Source organism: Capricornis sumatraensis, chromosome 14 (genome assembly GCF_032405125.1).
Source record: "Capricornis sumatraensis isolate serow.1 chromosome 14, serow.2, whole genome shotgun sequence".
Classification (NCBI taxonomy): Eukaryota; Metazoa; Chordata; class Mammalia; order Artiodactyla; family Bovidae; genus Capricornis; species Capricornis sumatraensis.
This window is the reverse complement of record NC_091082.1, coordinates 36,753,819-36,775,583: the sequence shown is the minus strand read 5'-3', so window position 1 is coordinate 36,775,583 and position 21,765 is coordinate 36,753,819. Positions and strand designations below refer to the sequence as shown.

Here is a 21,765-nt window from a genome sequence, read left to right as displayed (position 1 = left end):
ACAACTTTCAGGTTTAAAATTCAGTATTAATTATAGTCACCATGTTGTACGTTTTGTACATGACTTTTTGTATGTTTACAATTATAAAAAATTTTATGGAAATATAGTTGATTTACAGTGGTTGGTTTCAGATGTATAGCCGAGTGATTCAGTTATATGTGTGTGTTGTTGTGGATGTGTCCATGTGTGTATATATATATTCTTTTTTAGATTCTTTTCCTTTATAAGTTATTACCAAATATTGAGTATGGTTCTCTCTGCTATACAGTAGGTCCTTGTTGGTTATCTATTTTCTATAGACTTAACTTGTTTTGTACTCCTTCCCTGGTGGCTCAGACAGTAGAGTCTGCTTGCAACGCAGGAGACCTGAGTTCGACCCCTGGGTGGGGGAAGACCCCCTGGAGAAGGGAATGGCAACCCACTCCAGTATTCTTGCCTGGGAAATCCAGGTATTTTATAATTGAAAGTTTGTAACTTTTGACCCGGCTCACCCTCTGATTTTTAATCGGTGGTTAGTCTGCTCACAGTTAAAGGAGTAGCTGATATGGTTGGATTTATGCCTGTCATGCTGTTTGTTTACAGTGCCTCGTATCCTGCATGTTCCTTTATACCGCCTGTGCTCCCTTCCTTTGTTAAGCACTGGGTAGTATACCAGTTTTACTTAGTATAGTTACATAGTTAGGATTTGTGTATTAGTGTACAAATTTAGTATACAATTTTAATTTCTCTGTTGTTATTTTTAGATGTTTTTTGAGGTTGTGTGTGTGTGTGTGTGTGTGTGTGTGTCTGTGGGAAATACAGTATGAAGGTGTTTTTTTCCAGTATAAACTTTGAACATATCACAATCTAATTAATACTGAATTCATTCTGATAAAATATTACAAATTTATTCCAATATAGCTCCATTTTCTCCCACTTTCTTATTACTGTCATCATCAAATGCATTAGATTATATCTGTGATCATCTGAGAATATAGTATTACAATTATTGCTTTAAATAATCTTAGCTATTTAAAAATGAAATGAAGAATATAGAAAAAGTGTTGTATTTTGTATACACTGTTTTTTATATGCACCCACATATTTACCATTTTTGGTGTTTTTCTTTTCTTGCTGTGAATTTTAGTTACTGTCTGGTATTGTTTCCTTTTATTACAAAGGATGTGTTTTAGTATTTCTTCCTATCTTGTCTAGTAGCAGCAGATTCTGTTTATCTGAAAATGTTTCCATTTCTCCTGCATTTGTGAAAAATAGTTTCACAGGATATAGAATTCTTGACTGACGGTTTTTTCTTGTCAGCACCCTGAATATGTCACCCTGTTGCCTTCTGACTTTGATCGTTTCTAATGAGAAGTAAGAAATGTACCTGTTCATTGTGCTACTGTTTTCCTACATGTGATGAGTCATTTTTCTCTTGAAGCTTTCAGTATTCTTTCTTTGTCTATGGATTTTGGAAATCTCACTATGTTGTGTCTAGATTTGATGCTCTTTTTATTTATCCTATTTGAGGTTAATTGAGTTTCATTGATTAGTAGGATTTAATTTTAAAATGAAATAAGGGAGGTTTTTGGCCATAGTGTTTTTCTGCTGCTTTCTCTCCTTCCCTTTCCATTACAAATACACTGGTGCACTTGCTATCTTTCTGCAGCTCTCTGAGGCTGTCTTCATTTTTCTTTAGTCTTTCGTTCTCTGTGTTCTTCTGATTGGATAATCTCTATCTTGATCTCTCTTTAATAGAGCAGAATCCAAACTTACTACCATATATTATCTAAAATGTTCCCTGATGCTTTTTTTCGTATCTTCTTTTTAACTCTAGAGTTTCTGTTTGGTTCTTTTGTACAGTTTCTGTGAGATTCCTATTGAGTCATTGTCTTTAATTCTCTGAACATATCATCTCGTTCAGTTTCTTCCTACTATACTTTTATTCTGGGTAAGAATCACTCTTTTTTACTTTATTACATGTCTAGTAACTTTTGGTTGAAAACTAGATGTTTTAGATAATGTATTATAGCAAGTCTGTTTTCTTTCTTTCTTTCTTTCTTTTTTTTTTTGAGAACTGTTGTGTTTCCTTTAGTAACTTGCCCTGGAAGCTCAGATGGTAGAGAAATCTGCCTGCAATGCAGGAGATTCTGGGTTCAATCCCTGGATTGGGAAGATCCCCTGGAGAAGGGATGGCAACCCACTCCAGTATTGTTACCTGGAGAATTCCATGGACACACATGGAGTCAGAAAGAGTCAGACATGACTGAGCAACTGACACTTTCACTGTGCCACCACCAATAGCTCTGCCCAGTTTTTGTTTGCTCTTTTATTTATTTTTAATAAATAAACTCAGGCAGACTTAGTGGTCAGCCAGTGACTTAGGCAGAGGTTGTACTCAAACATCTTAATCCAGATAGGCCTTAGACTAATCTATGTGTGGAGCTGGGCAACACAAACAAAGTTGATGTCAGTTTCCAGGTCATCTTTTAGTTTTTGCTCTTTACCAGACTCTTGGGTCTTTCCCACCAAATCACATAGTTTTCCATTTAGGCAAAAATTTACGGAGAGTTTATTTCAGTCTTTTTATGGCTCTCTATTTTACAGAATCTCCCTGTTAAACTCCTGCCTATTCTGCCACTCACCTCAGACAGGATTACATCTTAGGCTTCCAGAGTTGTAGGGTTTTCTTATTCTTTCCTCATTGAGTTCACCATGCTTAGCTAACACAGTCACAGGTTTTTACTCACTGGTCCACAACCAGTCTGCCCCTCTGGCAACAAATAGCACTGTTTCCATGACCAACCATACACTAGAAAAACTCATTTCACCAATCAGGCTGTTGGTGATGGTGGAGTGTGAATAGCCTTTTGCAAAAGGGCCACTGAGTTCACCAAACCTTACCTGAAGTTCTAGCAATTTTCCAATAGTGCTCATTTCTTAATTGTTTTCTGCATTTAGTCCATTTCCAGTACCTTGAAATGGTAGTCTTTGACAATCTTTTGCAGGTTTATACAAGTCTTTTTGCAGAGAAGAATCACCAACCTCTTCATACTGCCATAACTAGAAATTCTAATTCTCTGTTTGTTTATTCAACTTTATTGCTCCTATCTTCTATATACCTGTTTAATTTTCCCTTAATTCTTTTCAGTCTTCTGCACGTGAGTTTTTAATCAGTTGATCGTTTCAAGCAGTTTTGCAATGAGCATTTGTGTTCTATTAAAATAATATAATTTTTTCTGTGTATAAAAATAGAGAATCTCCATGGACAGAGGAGCCTGGCAGGCTCTTCAGTCCAAGAGTTGGATACAACTAAGCGACTAAGTACAGCACACAGCAAAATGTGTCATTTTGCCTAGTTTAACACCTTAAATATTCTTATTTTTTCACCCATGCTGGTTGTTTCCTTGGATTTTCCTGATGTTACTTCAGACTGAATTTAAATAATAGTGGCACAAGAATTCATCTATGTTAGGGATCCCCAAGACCACACCCAGATTTGGTTTGGCGACTCACTAGAAAGCCTCAAGTGTGTGTACAAATGTGACCAGTCACTCAGTTGTACCTGACTCTTTGCAACCCCATGGACCGTAGCCCACCAGGCTCCTCTGTCCATGGGATTTTCCAGGCAAGAGTACTGAGTTGGGTTGCCCTTTCTTCCTCCAGGGCATCTTCCTATCCCAGATATCAAACCTGCATCTCCTGCATTGGCAGGTGGATTCTTTACCACCGAGCCACCTGGGAAGCCCCAGAAAAACTCAAGAGTACTTGGCAAATAGTTGTATTCATGGCCATGGCTTATCACAGAAAAAGATACGAAACAAAATAAGCAAAGGGGAAAGTCAGTTCAGTTCAGTCGCTCAGTTGTGTCCAACTCTTTGCGACCCCATGGACTGCAGCACACCAGGCCTCCCTGTCCATCACCAACTCCTGGAGTTTACTCAAACCCATGTCCATTGAGTTGGTGATGCCATCCAACTATCTCATCCTCTGTCGTCCCCTTCTCCTGCCTTCAATCTTTCCCAGCATCAGGGTCTTTTCAAATGAGTCAGTTCTTCACATCAGGTGGCCAAAGTATTGGAGTTTCAGCTTCATCATCGGTCCTTCCAGTGAATATTCAGGACTGATTTCCTCTAGGATGGACTGGTTGGATCTCCTTGCAGTCCAAGGGACTCTCAAGAGTCTTCTCCAACACCACAGTTCAAAAGCATCGATTCTTTGGCATTCAGCCTTCTTTATCATCCAACTCTCACATCCATACATGACTACTGGAAAAACTATAGCTTTGACTAGACAGACCTTTGTTGTCAAAGTAATGTCTCTGCTTTTTAATATGCTGTCTAGGTTGGTTATAACTTTTCTTCCAAAGAGCAAGTGTCTTTTAATGGTGGCTGCAGTCACCATCTGCAGTGATTTTGGAGCCCAGAAAAATAGTCTGTCACTGTTTCTCCTATTTCCCTATTTGTCATGAAGTGATGGGACCAGATGCTATGATCTTCGTTATCTGAATGTTGAGCTTTAAGCAAACCTTTTCACTCTCCTCTTTCACTTTCATCAAGAGGCTCTTTAGTTCTTCTTCACTTTCTGCCATAAGGGTGGTGTCATCTGCATATCCGAGGTTATTGATATTTCTTGATTCCAGCTTGTGCTTCATCCAGCCAGGCGTTTCTCATGATGTACTCTGCATATAAGTTAAATAAGTAGAGTGACAATATACAGCCTTGACATACTCCTTTCCCTGTTTGGAACCAGTCCGTTGTTCCATGTCCAGTTCTAACTATTGCTTCCTGACCTGCATACAGGTTTCTCAAGAGGCAGGTCAGGTGGTCTGGTATTCCCATCTCTTTAAGAACTTTCCAGAGTTTGTGGTGGTCCATACAGTCAAAGGCTTTGGTATAGTCAGTAAAGAAGAAGATGTTTTTCTGGAACTCTCTTGCTTTTTCGATGATCCAAGGGAAAAGTACATGGGGCCAAAGTCTAGAGGAAAACAAGTGCAAGCTTCCAAGAGTCCCCTCCCTATGGTGTCACACAGGACTTGCAGAATTCCTTCAGCAGCAAGTTGTAATCGCATTTATGAAATGTTGTCTACCAGGGAAACTCATTACTCAAGGTTTTTATAGGGGTCTGGTTATGTAGGCACCTTTTCCCTGGCATATACAAGAATTGGAAAGCTGGTAACCACATTGTTTACAGCACAAACAATCTGGGCACAGTTAACCACCTTTCTTAGTATGGCAGCAGGTGGGAACACTCTCCCACTGTTCAGGCTCCCAGAAGTCAACCTTGTACGCGACCCTTTCTAAGGATACCATTCTGAAGCCTAGTAAATCTTTTCTGCTTAGCAACCTTGTCTTTTTTTCATTTGAATTATTCCTAGTGCTTCATTCATGAGCATAAAGACCAAGTTTCTTTTGTTGACTTTTTAAAAAAGTATTTTCCTCCTAGTTTGGTAGATATGTGGTTTCATTCATTTATCAAATTAAGGATCACCATTCATAGTTTTGTTGTTTGTTTCAAAAGTTTTTAAATTGTTCTTCTAAACCTAAAATAAAGTATTAATACATAACTTTCTTGGAAACTTTATTAGACAGCAGTACTGTACTTTCTCCACTTTGAGGTACATGCTTGGAGCAGTTCTGTACGTGGGAGTTTTTTGTGTCCCAAGTACCATAATGCCTTTTTGTTTCTTTTTTCAGCTCGATTACGTGGTGTTCATGATGGTCTCTTCACTGGACAAATAGATGCTGTGGATACTCTTAATGCTACTTATAGAGTAACATTTGATAGGGCAGGGCTTGGAACTCATACTATCCCTGACTATGAAGTTCTTGTGAGTATTTATTTCCCAACCCATATTTGGTTTATGCCTATAAAATACGTTTTGTAGAGTTTTCTTAGGGGCTGTATTTATGATAGAATGAAGATTTCAAGTCTCAAAGGAAGAGATCTTTAGGGGTTCCTAGCCCTGCCTCCTGAACTCCTGGAGCAGAACTCTAATTTTCTTCTACATTTTCCAGAATCTAGCATCCCTCTGCCTTCCTTACACCAAATTATAGTGTGACGCAACTGATCAGCCTTGACTAAATAGCTGCACAACACTTGCACCTGGGGAATAGCTACACAACACTTGGTTTCAGCTGTTTTTATAAAACAACTGAAACAAGTTGTTCCAGTTTACGAAAACAAGTTGTTTTGTAAAACAACTTTGAAAGTTGAAGTAACATCTTGTACTTTGAAATATATATTTTTTTATATGTTCCTGTTTTATCCTTAGAATATACAAGGTGGATGTTAATAACCTCCACTTTTCGTAAGGTGAAACTGGAGACATAAGTACATTAGGTAATTTATTCAAGGCTTTCAAGATGGATTCTTGCCAGGTTGAGTCTTAAATCCAGATCTTTTGAACTTCTGATCTAGTCCATTAAACTATTGAACCATTATTTCATGATCATGCTTAATTTAGCAAGGTAATGGAGATTATATACTTTCCTAATAAGTTAAAATATAAAGAGTAAATATAACTCTGATAGTTTTTTTAATGAGTAAAAATTTTTTTGAAAAAAATTGTTTGCCTCTAAGTATAATGGAAATTTAACTGTTTACATTAATTCCCCTGCCTCTTCATTCCTTTGTTATAAACTTGATTTTTAAGGATTCTGAACTTATAATTAAAAATCAAAATTTCTTTATCTCCTTAGTATAAAAATAGACTGTTTTTCTGCTTCATACTTTTAAAAAAAACTGTGACTCTGCTTATTGTAAGAGTTTCCTTATCAAACATACTTTAGAGAGGAGTAAGAAAGACCGAAGAAGGCAATGGCACCCCACTCCAGTACTCTTGCCTGGAAAATCCTATGGATGGAGGAGCCTGGTAGGCTGCAGTCCATGGGGTCGCTAAGTCGGGCATGACTGAGTGACTTCACTTTCACTTTTCACTTTCATGCATTGGAGAAGGAAATGGCAACCCACTCCAGTATTCTTGCCTAGAGAATCCTAGGGACAGAGGAGCCTGGTGGGCTGCTGTCTGTGGGATCGCACAGAGTTGGATACGACTCAAGTGACTTAGCAGCAGCAGGAGAGAAAGACAGTTTGGACTAAATATAGAGCAAGGTATATCAACCTTTATTTTTTTCATTAAAGGATGAAATCTTTAAACCTCCCATTTCAAAAGAGAAAAATTACTTTTCTGTTGCATTAATGTAATTTCCTTTATGAGATCACCAAAACATCTCTCCCTTTAGAGATAAGAATTGCCTTTAATTACAGTGGGTAATATTCAAATAGTCTTTAACACAGAGACAGCCAAGGGTGGCCATAGACCACTTTTCTTTCTTTCATAGACCACTTTCTTCTTTTTGTGGGTTCAACATCTTAGGAGCCAAGTAGTATTCATACTCTTGATTTAAGTTCTAGCCCTTTGATCTTTGTAGTTAATATATTTTATGATAAATCATAATAAACTAGTGTACATTTAATGCTAAAATAGAATTTTTATAAAGCTAGAATGATTGGTAAAGTTCTTCAAGTTTTGGGGCTTGTTCTCTTTTCCCAAAGAGTAATGAGCCTCATGAGACGATGCCAATTGCTGCCTTTGGACAAAAACAGCGGCCTTCTCGATTTTTTATGACTCCACCACGGTTACATTATACTCCTCCTCTCCAGTCACCGATTACAGTAAGTAATATTTTTTAAATATCAGCAGTAATTGAAATGATTATTATGAATGTAAACTATGTCCTTAAGAAATACACATTGATTGATTGTAGTAACTTTAGGTGGTGCCCGCATTATTTGGAGTTGTCAGATATTAAATAAAAAGCTAATAAAGTAAATAAAATAGTTGCTTCAGCTTGGAAATATTTTCCTTTCTATAGGATTTCTAATAGAATATTAATTATAATAGAATTTGCTCTTTATTCAAAATTTTATGATGGTTCCTACTGTGCAGCACAAAGAACTATATTCAATATCCTGTGATAGACCATAATGAAATAGAACATTTTAAAAATGTAACATATATGTAGAAAGGAATCACTTTGCTGTACAATAGAAGTTAGCACAGCATTGTAAATCAACTATACTTCAATAAAATAAAGTTTTTAAAAATTAAAATGCTTAATTTTGAAAGGTCAGTGGTTAAATGGTTCCCTTTTATTCCCATAGGATAATGATCCCTTATTAGGACAGTCACCTTGGAGAAGTAAAATTTCTGGCTCTGACACTGAAACATTAGGTGGTTTTCCAGTAGAGTTCCTTATCCAAGTGGTAAGAATTGCTCTAAATATTTTGCTCATTTGTTAAAAAAAAATTCAATATCTTTTGTGTTATTAAAGTTGAAAATTTTCCTAGGACCAAATATTTTTACACTTTTTAAAATCATTGTGTTTTAAGAACTCTGTTATTTCCAACAAAGCTTGAAATTAGGTTATAACAGCCAAAAAAGACTTAGAGGTCTATTTTTGTTGGGCTTTTCTTGGGTTTGGTTCTTACTATTTTGCTATGTTAAGGACTCTAGCATAAGTGTTCTAGCATACACTCTATGAAATTGAATGGTTAGCTGTTAATGAATTGTATAAATATAAAGGTTTTTATTTAGTAACCTCAGTAATGCTGCCGTTATCAGTCACCTCAGAACTTACGGTGTGTTGGCCAGCTCTCTGGTTAGGAGGAACTTTAGTTTTTTTCTGAGACTACAAATAGCTATTCATTTGCTAAGTACTTAATGATTAGACACAAAGAAATCTGAAGCTAAAGCGAAACAAATAGCAATTATCATATATAACAGTTTTCCTGAATAGCCTAACTCTTAATATAATGAGCTGTTTGTTTTGAAAATTAGGTTGAGTAAATTATTTAGTTTGACTCATAGTCTAATGCTGTTTGATTTGTTTCTTTTTTCCTCTCCTTTTTCTTTTTTGAAAATAAAGCTGTTTGGCTTGGGATAGATAAAGTCTTTATAAATAAAAATGTTTATAACATAAGCCATTAAAATATTCAGTGTTACCTTTTACAGTTAATGTCATTTTGAGGAAAAGTCTTGTCATTTGTATGGCATTTCTTATTCCTTAGTTATATGTTGTTAATTATCCTTGGACTACAGAATTACACCTTTTAACTTTCAAAGGTAGATTTTTTATATGAAAAATTTTAAATATGAAAAGAGCCAAGGCTTATCATTTCACAACTAGGACACTTGTTTTTTAAAGACATTCTTTCTTTTATTAAATACTGGAAGTAAAAACAAAGCTGATATGTCATATTTGGGCAAGGGGTAGAGGGAGATGGGGAAGGAGGGTGAAGAGGCAGAGGAGTGGGAAGCAAGAGGTCCACCAGCAGAGGGAGTCAGAAGCCAAATACTAGTACACTACTTCTGAAGGATGTTTTTATTGCTGCTTAGATGTTTTGATTGCAGTGCTTAATTTTAACTTCAAAATCTATGTGTGATGCCTTAGTTAAAACACTGCTTTCATTATTTTAAGCTTTCTAGCAGGTAAAAATAAAAGCCCATTTATGTACTTGTCTTTTGTAATATCTAAAGTTTTATGAAACTCAGGTTTGCTTTTGTCGAGCTGTAAGATATGTTTTTGTCTTTGTCTGTTACTATTTTTTCTTATGACAAAATAAACATCATTTTTTGCTAGTTTCATAATTCATAGTTCGCAATGAATTTTTTTTCTTGGGGTTAGGGATTTTGAGGAATCTGAAAAGACTGACCGACCCTCTCTAAGAGAGGACTCAGTTTTGAAAAGAATGAGAAGGAAACAGCATGATTTTCTATCAAAAACTGACAAGAAACACAAAACTGAAAGAGAAACTAAAAATGGGAGAAAGATGTTGCCTTCATCCATTTTTTACTGTTCCTTACTCAGTAGACTCACACAGTTTTCCATAAAACCCAAGAACTAAAGACAGGAGACCAGTCCAGAGCTCTGGACCTAAACTAATAAGGGTCAGTGTGAGCAAGTATATGACATATCTTACCAGGCCCTCCCTCTACCTGTATCAACTTAGGTCAGTTTTTTTATTTTTATTTTTTTAATTATCAAAAATTTAGTACATATGAAAGCAGGTAGTTGTATAATCTATCTCTCTGAACCCATTTTCTAGCTATAGCAGTTATCAAAAACTCCTGGCCATTTCTATTTCATATATACTCCTACCCTTTTTCTCTCTTTTGAGACATTAAACATCATATCATTTATCTGTAAATATTTTGTTTATGTATCTTTAAGTGGTAAGGGCCCCTTTTTTTTTAAAGAGACATAACTGTAATATTATTATTACATCTAAAAAGTTAATAAAAACATGTCTTAATATCATCACATATCCAGTCAGCATTCCAGTTGTCTAGTTGTCTCTTAAATATTGGCTCTTCTTTTCTCCCATTAACCTCTTTGTTGAATAAACTGTATTATTTGTCCATGGCGTCTCCCACTATCTGGATTTTGCTGACTGAGTCTTTGTAATAACATCCAGTATACTCTTCTGTCTTTGTACTTCATGTAAATTGCTCATTGAATATAAAGGTTTGATTTGATTTGGGTTTTTTATTTGATTGGTATAGTTGTTTTTATATGACTACTTTTATGCATACTTTTGTATTCTGATAGGATGTGTAGTAGTAGTGCTCCGCCATGTGCAACTCTTTGCGACCGTGGGCTATAGTCCACCAGGCTCCTCTGTCCATGGAATTTTCCAGGCAGGAATGCTGCAGTGGGTTGTCATTTCCTACTCCAGGGGATCTTCCCAAAGCGGAAATCAAACACACATCTCTTGTGTCTCCTGCATTGGCAGGCGGTTTCTTTACCACTAGCTCCACCTGGAAAGCCCTGATAGGATACCCCTATTTTTTATCTCTTTTTAAATATAATGTTAGCTGCTACAAATTATCAATGCCTAGATCCATTCATTCATTAGGATTGCAAAATGGTGCCATTCTTGTTCTTTGTGTATTAACTGAAATCATTTTGTGAGGAAAAACTTCCTCAAATCTATTATTTGGTTACCTAATAGCATAGTTTGTATAGGAAAGGCAGGATAAATGCTTGATTTGTTGGCTTTGTTTTCCAGTTGATGAGTTTGGTTACTAGTGTTCTCCAACAGTGGTTAATTTTGTTGAAGTATCGGTCTGAATGCATGGATTTTAACCTATTTGTGCTTCAATTAATTATAGTTATTATTCTGATTGGTCCACACGTTGTTCCAGTGAAAGCTTATTCAGGTTGACTTCTTACTCGTTTTGATGTACCTGCTTACAGTGGATTTTAAAATATCTTCCTCTCAGCCAGTCAGATTTCTAAAATAGTGTCTGTGCTATATTTATATTGAAACACATCTGCTAAAATATCTTAGTGGAAACTTACAAGTTTGATGTCTACCTGGTATATTTAAGTGCCTCTCTTTATTCCAAAACATCTCTTTTTCATTGTCTGTAGACCAGACTGTCAAAAATTCTCATGATTAAAAAGGAGCATATCAAGAAATTAAGGGAAATGAACACAGAAGCAGAAAAACTGGTAAGGATGTTTTTTTGTTTACTTGTCTCATTTTCAAATGGTGGGGGCTTCTATATTTAAGAGTTTAAAATATTTTATGAAAGAAAACCTAGAGAAAACTGTTATTTTAAAATCCTGATTTACTCTCACTGTTTTATTATACTGAACACATGCTTAATTAGCAATACAGTACAGTTCATTACCCTAGACCTCCTTATGTCATTGAATAGGATTAATGGATATATATTAGATTCTTAGACAGTTTACATGAGTGTAGAATTCCTAGCATTGGTGCTTCTAACTAAGGAAATCATATTAGCAGAGGTTATTCAAATGGCTCAGAATAAATAAATCAGGAAATATGTAGGCTGGTATCTTTAGGTTATCTTGACAAAGCTTATATCCTATTTTATCTAATGAGTATAAAATATGAGAGTCAATTCATAGGAGAGAATTATCAGAATTTTTTAAGATGTAGAAAATATTCACTAAGAAACTTTTTTAATCATACTGAAAGTCATAGTTATGATTTTATAGGATGGTAAATAGTTTTTATCTCAAATACCATCTCCAACTGATTAGAAATGATTGCTAGAAAATATGAAAGAAAAGGAGAGCTCAGTGACTAGACTTGGAGACAAAGGGCTTTAGCTAATTACCAGTGTCTGTCATGAGTACAAGATTAGGGAGTTGTCAATACTGATCACCTCTTGCATGGAATGGTGTGAGAGGTAGGTGTGAATAAACAGCTGGACAGGTAGATACAGAACTGAATGAGGAATAGTCTTCTTGTAGGCGTTTTTTTAAATCTGAACATGACTTTGAATTATCCAATTCAACCCTATCATTTTTATGGAATTGAAAACTGAAGACCAAAGATGTCAAGGGATTTTGACCTAAGATTTTGCTGCTATTTAGTAGTACAGATACCAAAACAGGCTTCTTGGTCCCAGTTTAACTCATGTAGACATGTTACAAAGATAATATTGCCAGATACGCAGACTATCAAAGATCGAAAAAAATTAGGCATAACATATTGCTGTTGTATATCCTAAACTTAATAATATTAATGTGCTTGCTTCTTTGCTACTAGACTCTCATTCTTATCTTGGTTTCCATTAGTTCTACTTCTGCCCTTTATTCTATGGTTTTTCAATGTTCCCCCGCTGCATTTCCTCTGATCATATCATCTTTTCCATCTTGAAAAAAGTGTTTAAGTTCCTCAGTTGTGTCCAGGTCTTTGTGACCCCATGAACTGTAGCTCACCAGGCTCCTCTGTTCGTAGAATTCTGCAGGCAAGAATACTGGGGTGGGTTGCCATTCCCTTCTCCAGGAGATCTTCCCAACCCAGGAATCAAACCTGGGTCTCCTGCATTACAGGAAGATTCTTTACCATCTGAGCCACTAGGGAAGCCATTTCATCTTCATGCATAATCAAGTTATTTTACTTTCATACCACTAGCTAGGACTTTTCCCTGTAGCTGGGTTTCACACCTTAAAGTATTAGATTTGACTCAGCCTAATTAATGTTACCTACTTTTAAATAAAGGCCTATTTTGATGTCGGCTTGGCTTCTTAGCATATGGGAACTCTACAAAAATCTAATTTTCTTGATAGACTTTATAATTTTATTTATGATTAGAAATCATTTCTATTATAAAAATTCAAGTATTGTGAAACTAGTATATGGTATCAGAGAAGGCAACAGCACCCCACTCCAGTACTCTTGCCTGGAAAATCCCGTAGATGGAGGAGCCTGGTAGGCTGCAGTCCATGGGGTCGCAAAGAGTCAGACATGACTGAGCGACTTGACTTTAACTTTTCACTTTCATGCACTGGAGAAGGAAATGGCAACCCACTCCAGTGTTCTTGCCTGGAGAACTCTACGAACAGAGGAGCCTGGTGGGCTGCCGTCTATGGGGTCGCACACAGTCGGACACGACTGAAGTGACTTAGCAGCAGCAGCAGTGTATGGTACAAATATGTTTTTATGCTTAGCACAGGGATTTCTTCTTCCATGCATTTACTTGCATATCTTGTTTTGTTTTTCGAAGCATGGTTGATTTATGGTATTGTCTTAGTTTCAGGTATAGAGCATACTGATTTAGTGCTTTTGTCAGATTGATATTCCATGATAGGTTGTTATGAGATACTGGGTGTAATTCCCAGTGCTATTCAGTATTTTCTTGTTGTCTATCTATTTTGTATGTAATAGTTTATATCTGTTAATCCTATCCCCCTAATTTATCCCTCCCTATTTTCCTCTCCTTTGGTAACCACTAGTTTGTTTTCTGTATCTGTGGGTCTATTTCTTTCTGCATACACATTTATTTGCATTGCTTTTTAGATTCCACATATAAGTGATATCATGCAGTATTTTCCTTCCTCTGTCTGACTTATTTCACTAAGCATAACACTCTCTAGGTCTGTCCACATTGCTGCTAATGGTTTTATTTCATTCTTTTTTATGACTGAGTAATACTTTTGTGTGTGTGTGTGTGTGTGTGTCTTCATAAACCAATCTGTTGCTGGGCACTTGGGTTGTTTCCATTGTCTTGGCTATTTTAAATTGTGCTGCTATGAATATTGGGGTGCATGTATCCTTTTGAATCAGTGTTTTCATTTTTTCCGGATATATACCCAGAAGTGAAATTGCTGGATCCTATATATTTTTAGCTTTTTGAGGAACCTCCATACTGTCCTCAGTAGTGACCATACCAATTTACATTACCAGCCGTGTACAAGGGTTCCCTTTTCTCCACATCCTGACATTTGTTTTCTGTAGACTTTTTGATTATAGCCATTTTGACTGGTGTGATGTGATACCTAATTGTGGTTTTCATTTGCATTTCACTAATGATTGCTGATGTTGAGCATCTTTTCATGTGCCTATTGGCCATCTGCATGTCCTTTTTGGAGAAATGTCTATTCAAGTTTTTTGCCCATTTTTGGATTGAATTGTTTGTTTGGTTTCTTAGAGTTGTATGAGCTGTTTATGTATTTTGGATATGAACGCTTGTCAGCCTCATCATTTGCAAATATTTCCTTCCATTCCACAGTTGTTTCTTTTGTTGATAGTTTCCTTAGCTATGTAAAAGTTTTAAGTTTAATTAGGCCCCATTTGTTTATTTTTGCTTTTATTTATTTTGCCTTAGGAGACTGATCCAAGAAAATATTGCTACCAATTTCTGTCAGAGTATTCTGCCTCTGTCCTATGAGTGTTATGGTTTCAGGGCTTACATTTAGGTCTTTAAACCATTTTGATTTGATTTGGTTTGGTTTGGTTTTTGTATAGAAAGTGGCAGGGTCAAAATGTATCAGCATTTTAAAGATTTAATTGTATGCCTAACTTAAGATGGTAGGCTGGACATGTGTTTTCTTCTTGTCCCTTACAATTTCCACATAAAATCAGTACCAAAAAAAAGTAAATAGAATATATGGAAACAGATTGTTTAACAATGTATGAAAGGGTTTTTGTGTTTTTTTTTTTTTACATTTTCTGACGTGTTGGATGAAATTAAAACCTTGGCTAAAAGAGGCTGCATGTTGGAACCCTGAAGAGACTCCAGGCCAAGAGTTGCAAATATAATAGAGGAATGCAGAAGTGAGATGCTATACTTTAAAAGGAAGTGATTTAATTTCTGTTTCCACATTTCCAATCTTCATCCGAGTGACAGAGTGTAAATGTGGCTTTTACCCAAGTTAAAAGGAGAGAAAGAAAGTGACACTCCTGTAAAGAATTTGAACATACTGCTTGGGAAAAGTTAATGTGCTTCTGCTTTTGGTAATGGTAGGCTAGATAATTTGGATTCGTCTTCCTAATCCAAATAGTTAAGAACAGCTACTTCCTCTGGAATAAAATGTAAAAACAAGCCAACGACACTGAAGCATTAATAAGATATTTAAGAATTTTAGGGATAGGATCTAGGAAAAGAATTAAACTCAGAAGGAGGACTCTGTGTTAGGATTCCTTTTTCCTTAGGGCCTTATGCAAATTTCAGAAAAGATGGCTGAGAAACCGAGTGATGTTCTCAGAGGGCTTACAAGAGTGGGGAGGACAAAAATTAGAGTCCAGAGGACCAGCAAGGGTTGAGAGAAATTGACAGATTCCTTCCATGTTCTGGATTGGACCCCAAAAAGGCTACATTTCCCAGCTTCAGATTATTTTTTCTCTGAAATTGAACTAGGTTGATTATGGAGTTTCCCAGGTGGTACTAGTGGTAAAGAATGCTCTTGCCAACTCAGGAGCCATAAGAGATGCGGGTTTGATCCCTGGGTAGGGAAGATCCCCTGGAGGAGGGCATGGAAACCCACTCCAGTATTCTTGCCTGGAGAATCCCATGGACAGAGGAGCCTGTCAGGCTACTGTCCACTGGGTCTCAAAGAGTCAGATGCAAGTAAAGCAACTTAACACACACAGGCCCCAAGCAGCCATCCAGAAGTAAGTAGTCCTCTTAGAGGAATATAATATCATACTAGACCTGAAATTATTTCTATAGTTAGTAACATACATATCTAATACTCAATTTTAAATCCCAGAAACAGTAGGAGACATGATAACACTAACGAAAAACACAAGAAAATATGAACAGAGGGCAGATTAAGGAGAATGTTATTTTTAGACATAGATTTTGAATGCTTATTTTGTTTAATGAGATGAGACAAAACATAGTTTTAGAAGAGAACTAGAAACAACAACAAAATGACCTAACGAAAACTCAGGAAATAAACTACCGTAATCAAAATTAAGAATTCAATTGGTAGATACAACACAGCAAATTAGGAACAGCTGAAGAGAGAGCTAGTATTTGAGAACAGATCAGAATAAAATGTCCAGAATTAAGCATGGAAAGATGGATAGAAAGTACAGAAGAGAGGAATAAGAAATAAGGGATATAGTGAGGAGTCTAACATGTCTGATAGGGTAGCAGAAAGAGAAGAGAAAGAAAAATGAGACAAAAGGAGAGAGAATTTTTGAGAGATAATAACAGAATTTTTCAGAACTCTCAAAATTCAACAGGCTACAAATTCAAGACCCCCATAAATCATAAGGTAAATAAAAAGCTAATGACTCTAAAACATATCATAATAAAATCACTGAAAGCAAACACAAAGTGGGAGGTATTTAAAGTACCCAGAGTAGGATGGAGATGGGGAAGTACTTTCAAAAAAAGTAACAGTTTGTTTGACAGCTCACTTCTCCACAGAAAACACAGAGGACATAAGAGAATGGAATGACATCTTTATAGGGCTGAAACAAAATTACTGCCAACCTAGATTTCTATATCCAGTGAAAATTTCGTAAGGGTAAAGTTAATACAAGGACATTTGCAGGCAAGTTATAGAATTTGTTACCAGAATACCTGTAAGTAAAGGAAATAATACAGGTTTTGTTCAAGCAGGGCAGGGGGTGGGGCTTGTTTAAGGCACTTAAAGTTTCAAAAAGGAATGAAAAACAACAAAAAGAATGAATATGTACATTAGTCTAAGTGTCACCATATAAAATAATAAAATTGTATCTTGCGGCATTTAAAATATAAAGGTTTAAAAATAGAGTCCAACATTTGTTTGTTGGTTAGGGTAAGGAGTGTGTATTCCACATAGATTTTGAAAAATGAAGAATGTACATTTTATTCTCTAAGGTACCTATTCAGATAATGGTAAAAGATTAATAACTACCAAGCTTATCAGGGGGAGCTGCATGAGGGAATGGAACAATTAAGTGTTCACTCAGTCCAAGAGAAGGCAACAAAGGAAAGAGAAAAATGACACCAAACAAGTGGGACACATAGAAGGAAAATAGTAAGATGGTAGATTTAAATGTAAACATTTTGATAAATAGCATTGAGTATAAGTGGACTAAATTTCTTAAATAAAAAACACAGATTGCCAGACTGGATGAAAAATAAAACCCAGTTCCTACCATATGATTCAGCAGTTCCACTCCTGGGTATGTATTTGAAGAAAACAGAAACACTAATTCAAAAAGATACATGCATTTCAATGTTCATAGCAGCGTTATTTACAGTAGCCAAGATACAGAAGCAACTTAAGTGTCCTTCAACAGATGAATGGATAAAGAAGATGTAATCTGTATATATGTGTGTACATGTATATACACACATGCCTGCATACATGCTCACACACACACACAGTGGGATATTATTCATCCATAAAAACAGAAATGCTGCTGTTTGCAGTAACCTGGATCTACCTAGAGGGTACTATGCTTAGTGAAAGAAGTTAGAGAAAGATGAATACTACTCTGTGTTATTACTTAAATGTGGAATCTAGAAAATAAACATGGATATAACAAAATAGAAACAGACTCACAGATATAAAGAACTCATGGTTACCAGTGGGAAAAAGGTAAGGGGATGGGCAAGATGGAGGTAGGGGATTTAGAGTTACAAACAACTACTATGTCTAAGACAAATAAGCAACAAGAATACTACACAAAGAAATTCTTTGTACTACACAAGGAAATTTAGCATTATTTTGTAATAACTTTAAATGAAGTATAATCTATTAAAAAATACTGAATCTCTGTGTTGTATACCTGAAACTAACATATCAGTTTAAATAGTTGTAAATCAACTACAACTTTAAAAAAAATCCAACTCTGTGATTCTTGAAAGAGACACATTTAATATAAGAGAATCCAGGGTAAAATCGTTAATGTATGAAATGATAAACACTACAATTGTTTATTTATTTATTTGTGGCTATGCTGGGTCTTTATTGCTTTTTGGGCTTTTCTCTAGTTGTGGTGCATGGGCTTCTCATTGCAGTGCCTTCTCTTGTTGCAGAGCAGGGCTCTAGGGTGGATGGGCTCAGTAGCTGTGGCACATGGGCCTAGTTCCTCAGTGGCAGGGATCATCCCAGATTAGGGGTCAGATCCACCATTGAGCCACCAGGGAAACCCCAGCAATACAAATTTTAAAATAACAACAGAAAAGCATGTAACTATATTAGTATCTGATAATTAAACGTAGGGCAACAGATATTACTGGTATTACTGGATATAGAGAGATATGCTTTCTAATGAAGAAAAGTTTAATTCACCGTATCTTACTGGATATAAAGAGGTGTGATTCTTAATGATGAAAGGTATAATTTCAAAATAATAACTTGAAATTTATATGTACTTAATAACATAGCATCCAAATATATAAAGCAAAAATTGGCAAAACTCAAAGGAAAAATACAAATCCACTGTTGTAGCAACACAGTTTCCATAGCCCTCTTAGTAACTAATAAAACAAATAGTCAAAAATCAGTTAGAGGGCTTCCCTGATGGCTCAGTGGTAAAGGATCCACCTGCCAATGCAGGAGACACGGGTTCAATCCCTAGTCCAGGAAGATCCCACATGCCGTAGAGCAACTAAGCCCGTGCACCACAACTACTGAGCCTCTGCTCTAGAGCCCAGGAGCTGCAGCTGTTGAAGCCTGCATGCCCTAGAGCCCATGTTCTGTAGCAAGAGAAGCCACCACAATGAGAGACCCGTGCACTGCACTTCTCTTTTACCACTAGAGAAAAAGCCTGTGTAGCATTGAAGACCGAGAGCAGTCAAAACTAAATTAGTTAATTAATTAAATTTTTTTAAATCAGAATTTATACTTGAAAAACACAGTTAACAAGTGATTTCATTAGCATATGGAGACAGTTACACCTGCCAACTGTAGGATACCTATTATTTTCAAGCCTGCGTGGAATATTTACAAAAATTAATTGTACACAGGTCTTAGATCAGATTTCAACAAATTGCAAAATGATTAAAATTCTCCAAAGTAAGTTCTCTGACCACAGTAGAGATGAATTTAGAAGTTAATAACTAAAGGATCAGTTTAGTTCAGTCACTCAGTTGTGTCTGACTCTTTGCAACCCCATGGACTGCAGCACACCAGGCTTCCCTGTCCATCGCCAACTCCCAGAGCTTGCTCAGACTCATGTCCATTGAGTTGGTGATGCCATCAAATCATCTCATCCTCTGTCGTCCCCTTCTCCTCCTGCCTTCAGTCTTTCCCAACATCAGGGTCTTTTCCAATGAGTCAGTTCTTAACTAAAAGATACCAAGAATAAAACTCATGCTTGAAAATTAAAGAATACAATGCTAAATAAACCATAAAGCAAAGAATGAGTTATCAGAGACCATAAAATATTTTTAATTTAGTAGTATTGAAAATTATATACATCAAAATGTTGTTATGCAACCATGCCTATTTTAGAATAAAAGGCATATTTAAATTGAAGATGGACTGAAAAAAATAAGTGAGTTACATCTATCTCAGTAAGTTAGAATAAGAACAACAAATTAAATCCAGAGAGAAAAGTAATGAAATAGAAAACAAATCTAAAATAGAGATGATCAACAGAGTAAAAGTTCAGCCCTTTGAAAGACCTAATAAAATTGATAATCCTGAAAATGCTAATCAGGAAAGATACAAATTACTGCTGTTAAGAAAGAGGGTGGTCCAGTGGTGGGGAATCAGCCTGCCAAGGCAGGAGCCATGAGTTCTGTCCCTGGCCTGTGCGCCACAACTGCAAAGCCTGCACTCTAGAGCCTGAGGGCAGCAACAAGAGAAGCCTGCACAGTGAGAGGCCAGGCACTGCAACACAGAGTAGCCCCAGCTAGGAAAAGCCACATGCAGCAGTGAAGGTCCAGAGCAGCCACAAAAAGAAAGAGAGGGGACATCACTATAAAACCTGCAGACATGAAAAAGGTCTTGAGAGGATGCTGTGGGATTGAATTTTGTGTGCTTCAAATTCATAAATTGATGCCCTAAGCCACAGTGTAACTGTATTTAGAGATAGGGCCTTTAAGGAGATAATTTAGGTTAAATGAGGCAATAAGGTTAGGGCCCAAATCAGTAAGACTGGTGTCCTTACAAGAAGAGGAAGAGACCCCAAGAGATCTCTCCATGTATGCACAGAAGGAAGGCCATCTGAGGACACATGAGAAGGCAGCTTTCTGCAAGCCAGATAAAGTTCTGAAGTTCTGTTTAGAAACCATCCCTGACAGCACCTTGATCTTGAACTTACAACCTTCATAACTACAAAAAAAATTTATTGCTATTTTTTAAGCCACCAGTCATGGTATCCTGTTATAGCATGCCAAGCAGACTAATACAGTTTATAAACAGCTTCCTGTAAATATTTTTGAAAATTGAAATGAAGGTGGCAAATTCTTAGAAAAATACTTGTAACACTGATATGGAAAAAAAGTCTGAATAGTCCCATCACTGCCTTATAAATGAATCTATAATGTAAACTTGACCACAAAGAATCTACACCACCAGATGAATTCTTCCATACCAGGGAATTCAACTAAATATTTACCATTACCATCACCTTGCAAAAACTTTTTTTCGAGAATAGGAGAAAAACTAGGAACATTTTCCAATTCCTTTTTGTAATTCTTGAATAAGTTGATATTAAAACCTAACAAAGATATTACAAAAGAGAATAGCTGCTAGCCAATATCATTTACGAATATAGGTGAAAGAATCCTAAACAAAGTATTAACAAATGGGAATGTTTAAAAGGTACATCGTGCCAGCCAGTAGATTTATTCCAGGAATGCAAAGGTAGTTTAACATTCAGAAATAAATAAGTGGAGTCTTGAGCCACAGAAGATGATGATGGTCTCCACAGACAGATTACGAAAATAGAATGTAAAACATGTAAGCTAAAATGACCTAACTATCTGGAAGCTCCTCCATTAGGTAGATTTACAAGAAAACTTAATATGAAGAGAGTCATTTCCAATGGGGTGGCAGATTCACAAAACATACTAATGTTAAGCAAAATGTCAGAATTCATATTAGCTTTAAAACATTACTTCAGATTCTTTTCCTGTTTAGGTTGTTGTATAATATTGAGCAGAGTTCACTGTGCTATACAATGGATCCTTATTGGTTATCCATTTTAATTATAGCAGTGTATACATGTCAATCCAAAAGAATAGATACATGTATATGTATAACTGAACCTTTCCTTCACACATGAAACTATCACAACCAACTATATATATTGTTAACCAACTATATTACAATATAAGATAAAAGGTTAAAAAAAAAAAAAGAACTAGGAAATCTTGTACCCTCGGTTTGTGCAGCGCTGCAAGCCATGACCGGTCCCTCCCACCCCCAGAGCTTCAAGGAAAGAACACGGTTCATGGAAGGAATAGACTGCCTCTTAAAAAAGGAGCCAAAATCTTCCCCCCGCTTTTTTTTTTTAATTCCACTGGGGTATGTCCATTTCTGTTTTCTCTTTTTTATTCCTGCT

General features: G+C 36.2%; 1 protein-coding gene across 1 annotated transcript in view; it reads left to right on the top strand.

The window, feature by feature from the left end:
- Nucleotides 1–21,765, top strand: part of LIN9 (lin-9 DREAM MuvB core complex component) — an 87,155-nt gene that overhangs the window by 45,266 nt on the left and 20,124 nt on the right. Inside the window, exons 8-11 of the mRNA XM_068986235.1 lie at nt 5,676–5,809; nt 7,537–7,656; nt 8,146–8,247; nt 11,418–11,498. Coding sequence (XP_068842336.1) covers nt 5,676–5,809; nt 7,537–7,656; nt 8,146–8,247; nt 11,418–11,498 — 437 coding nt within the window. The remainder of the gene's footprint in view (nt 1–5,675; nt 5,810–7,536; nt 7,657–8,145; nt 8,248–11,417; nt 11,499–21,765) is intronic.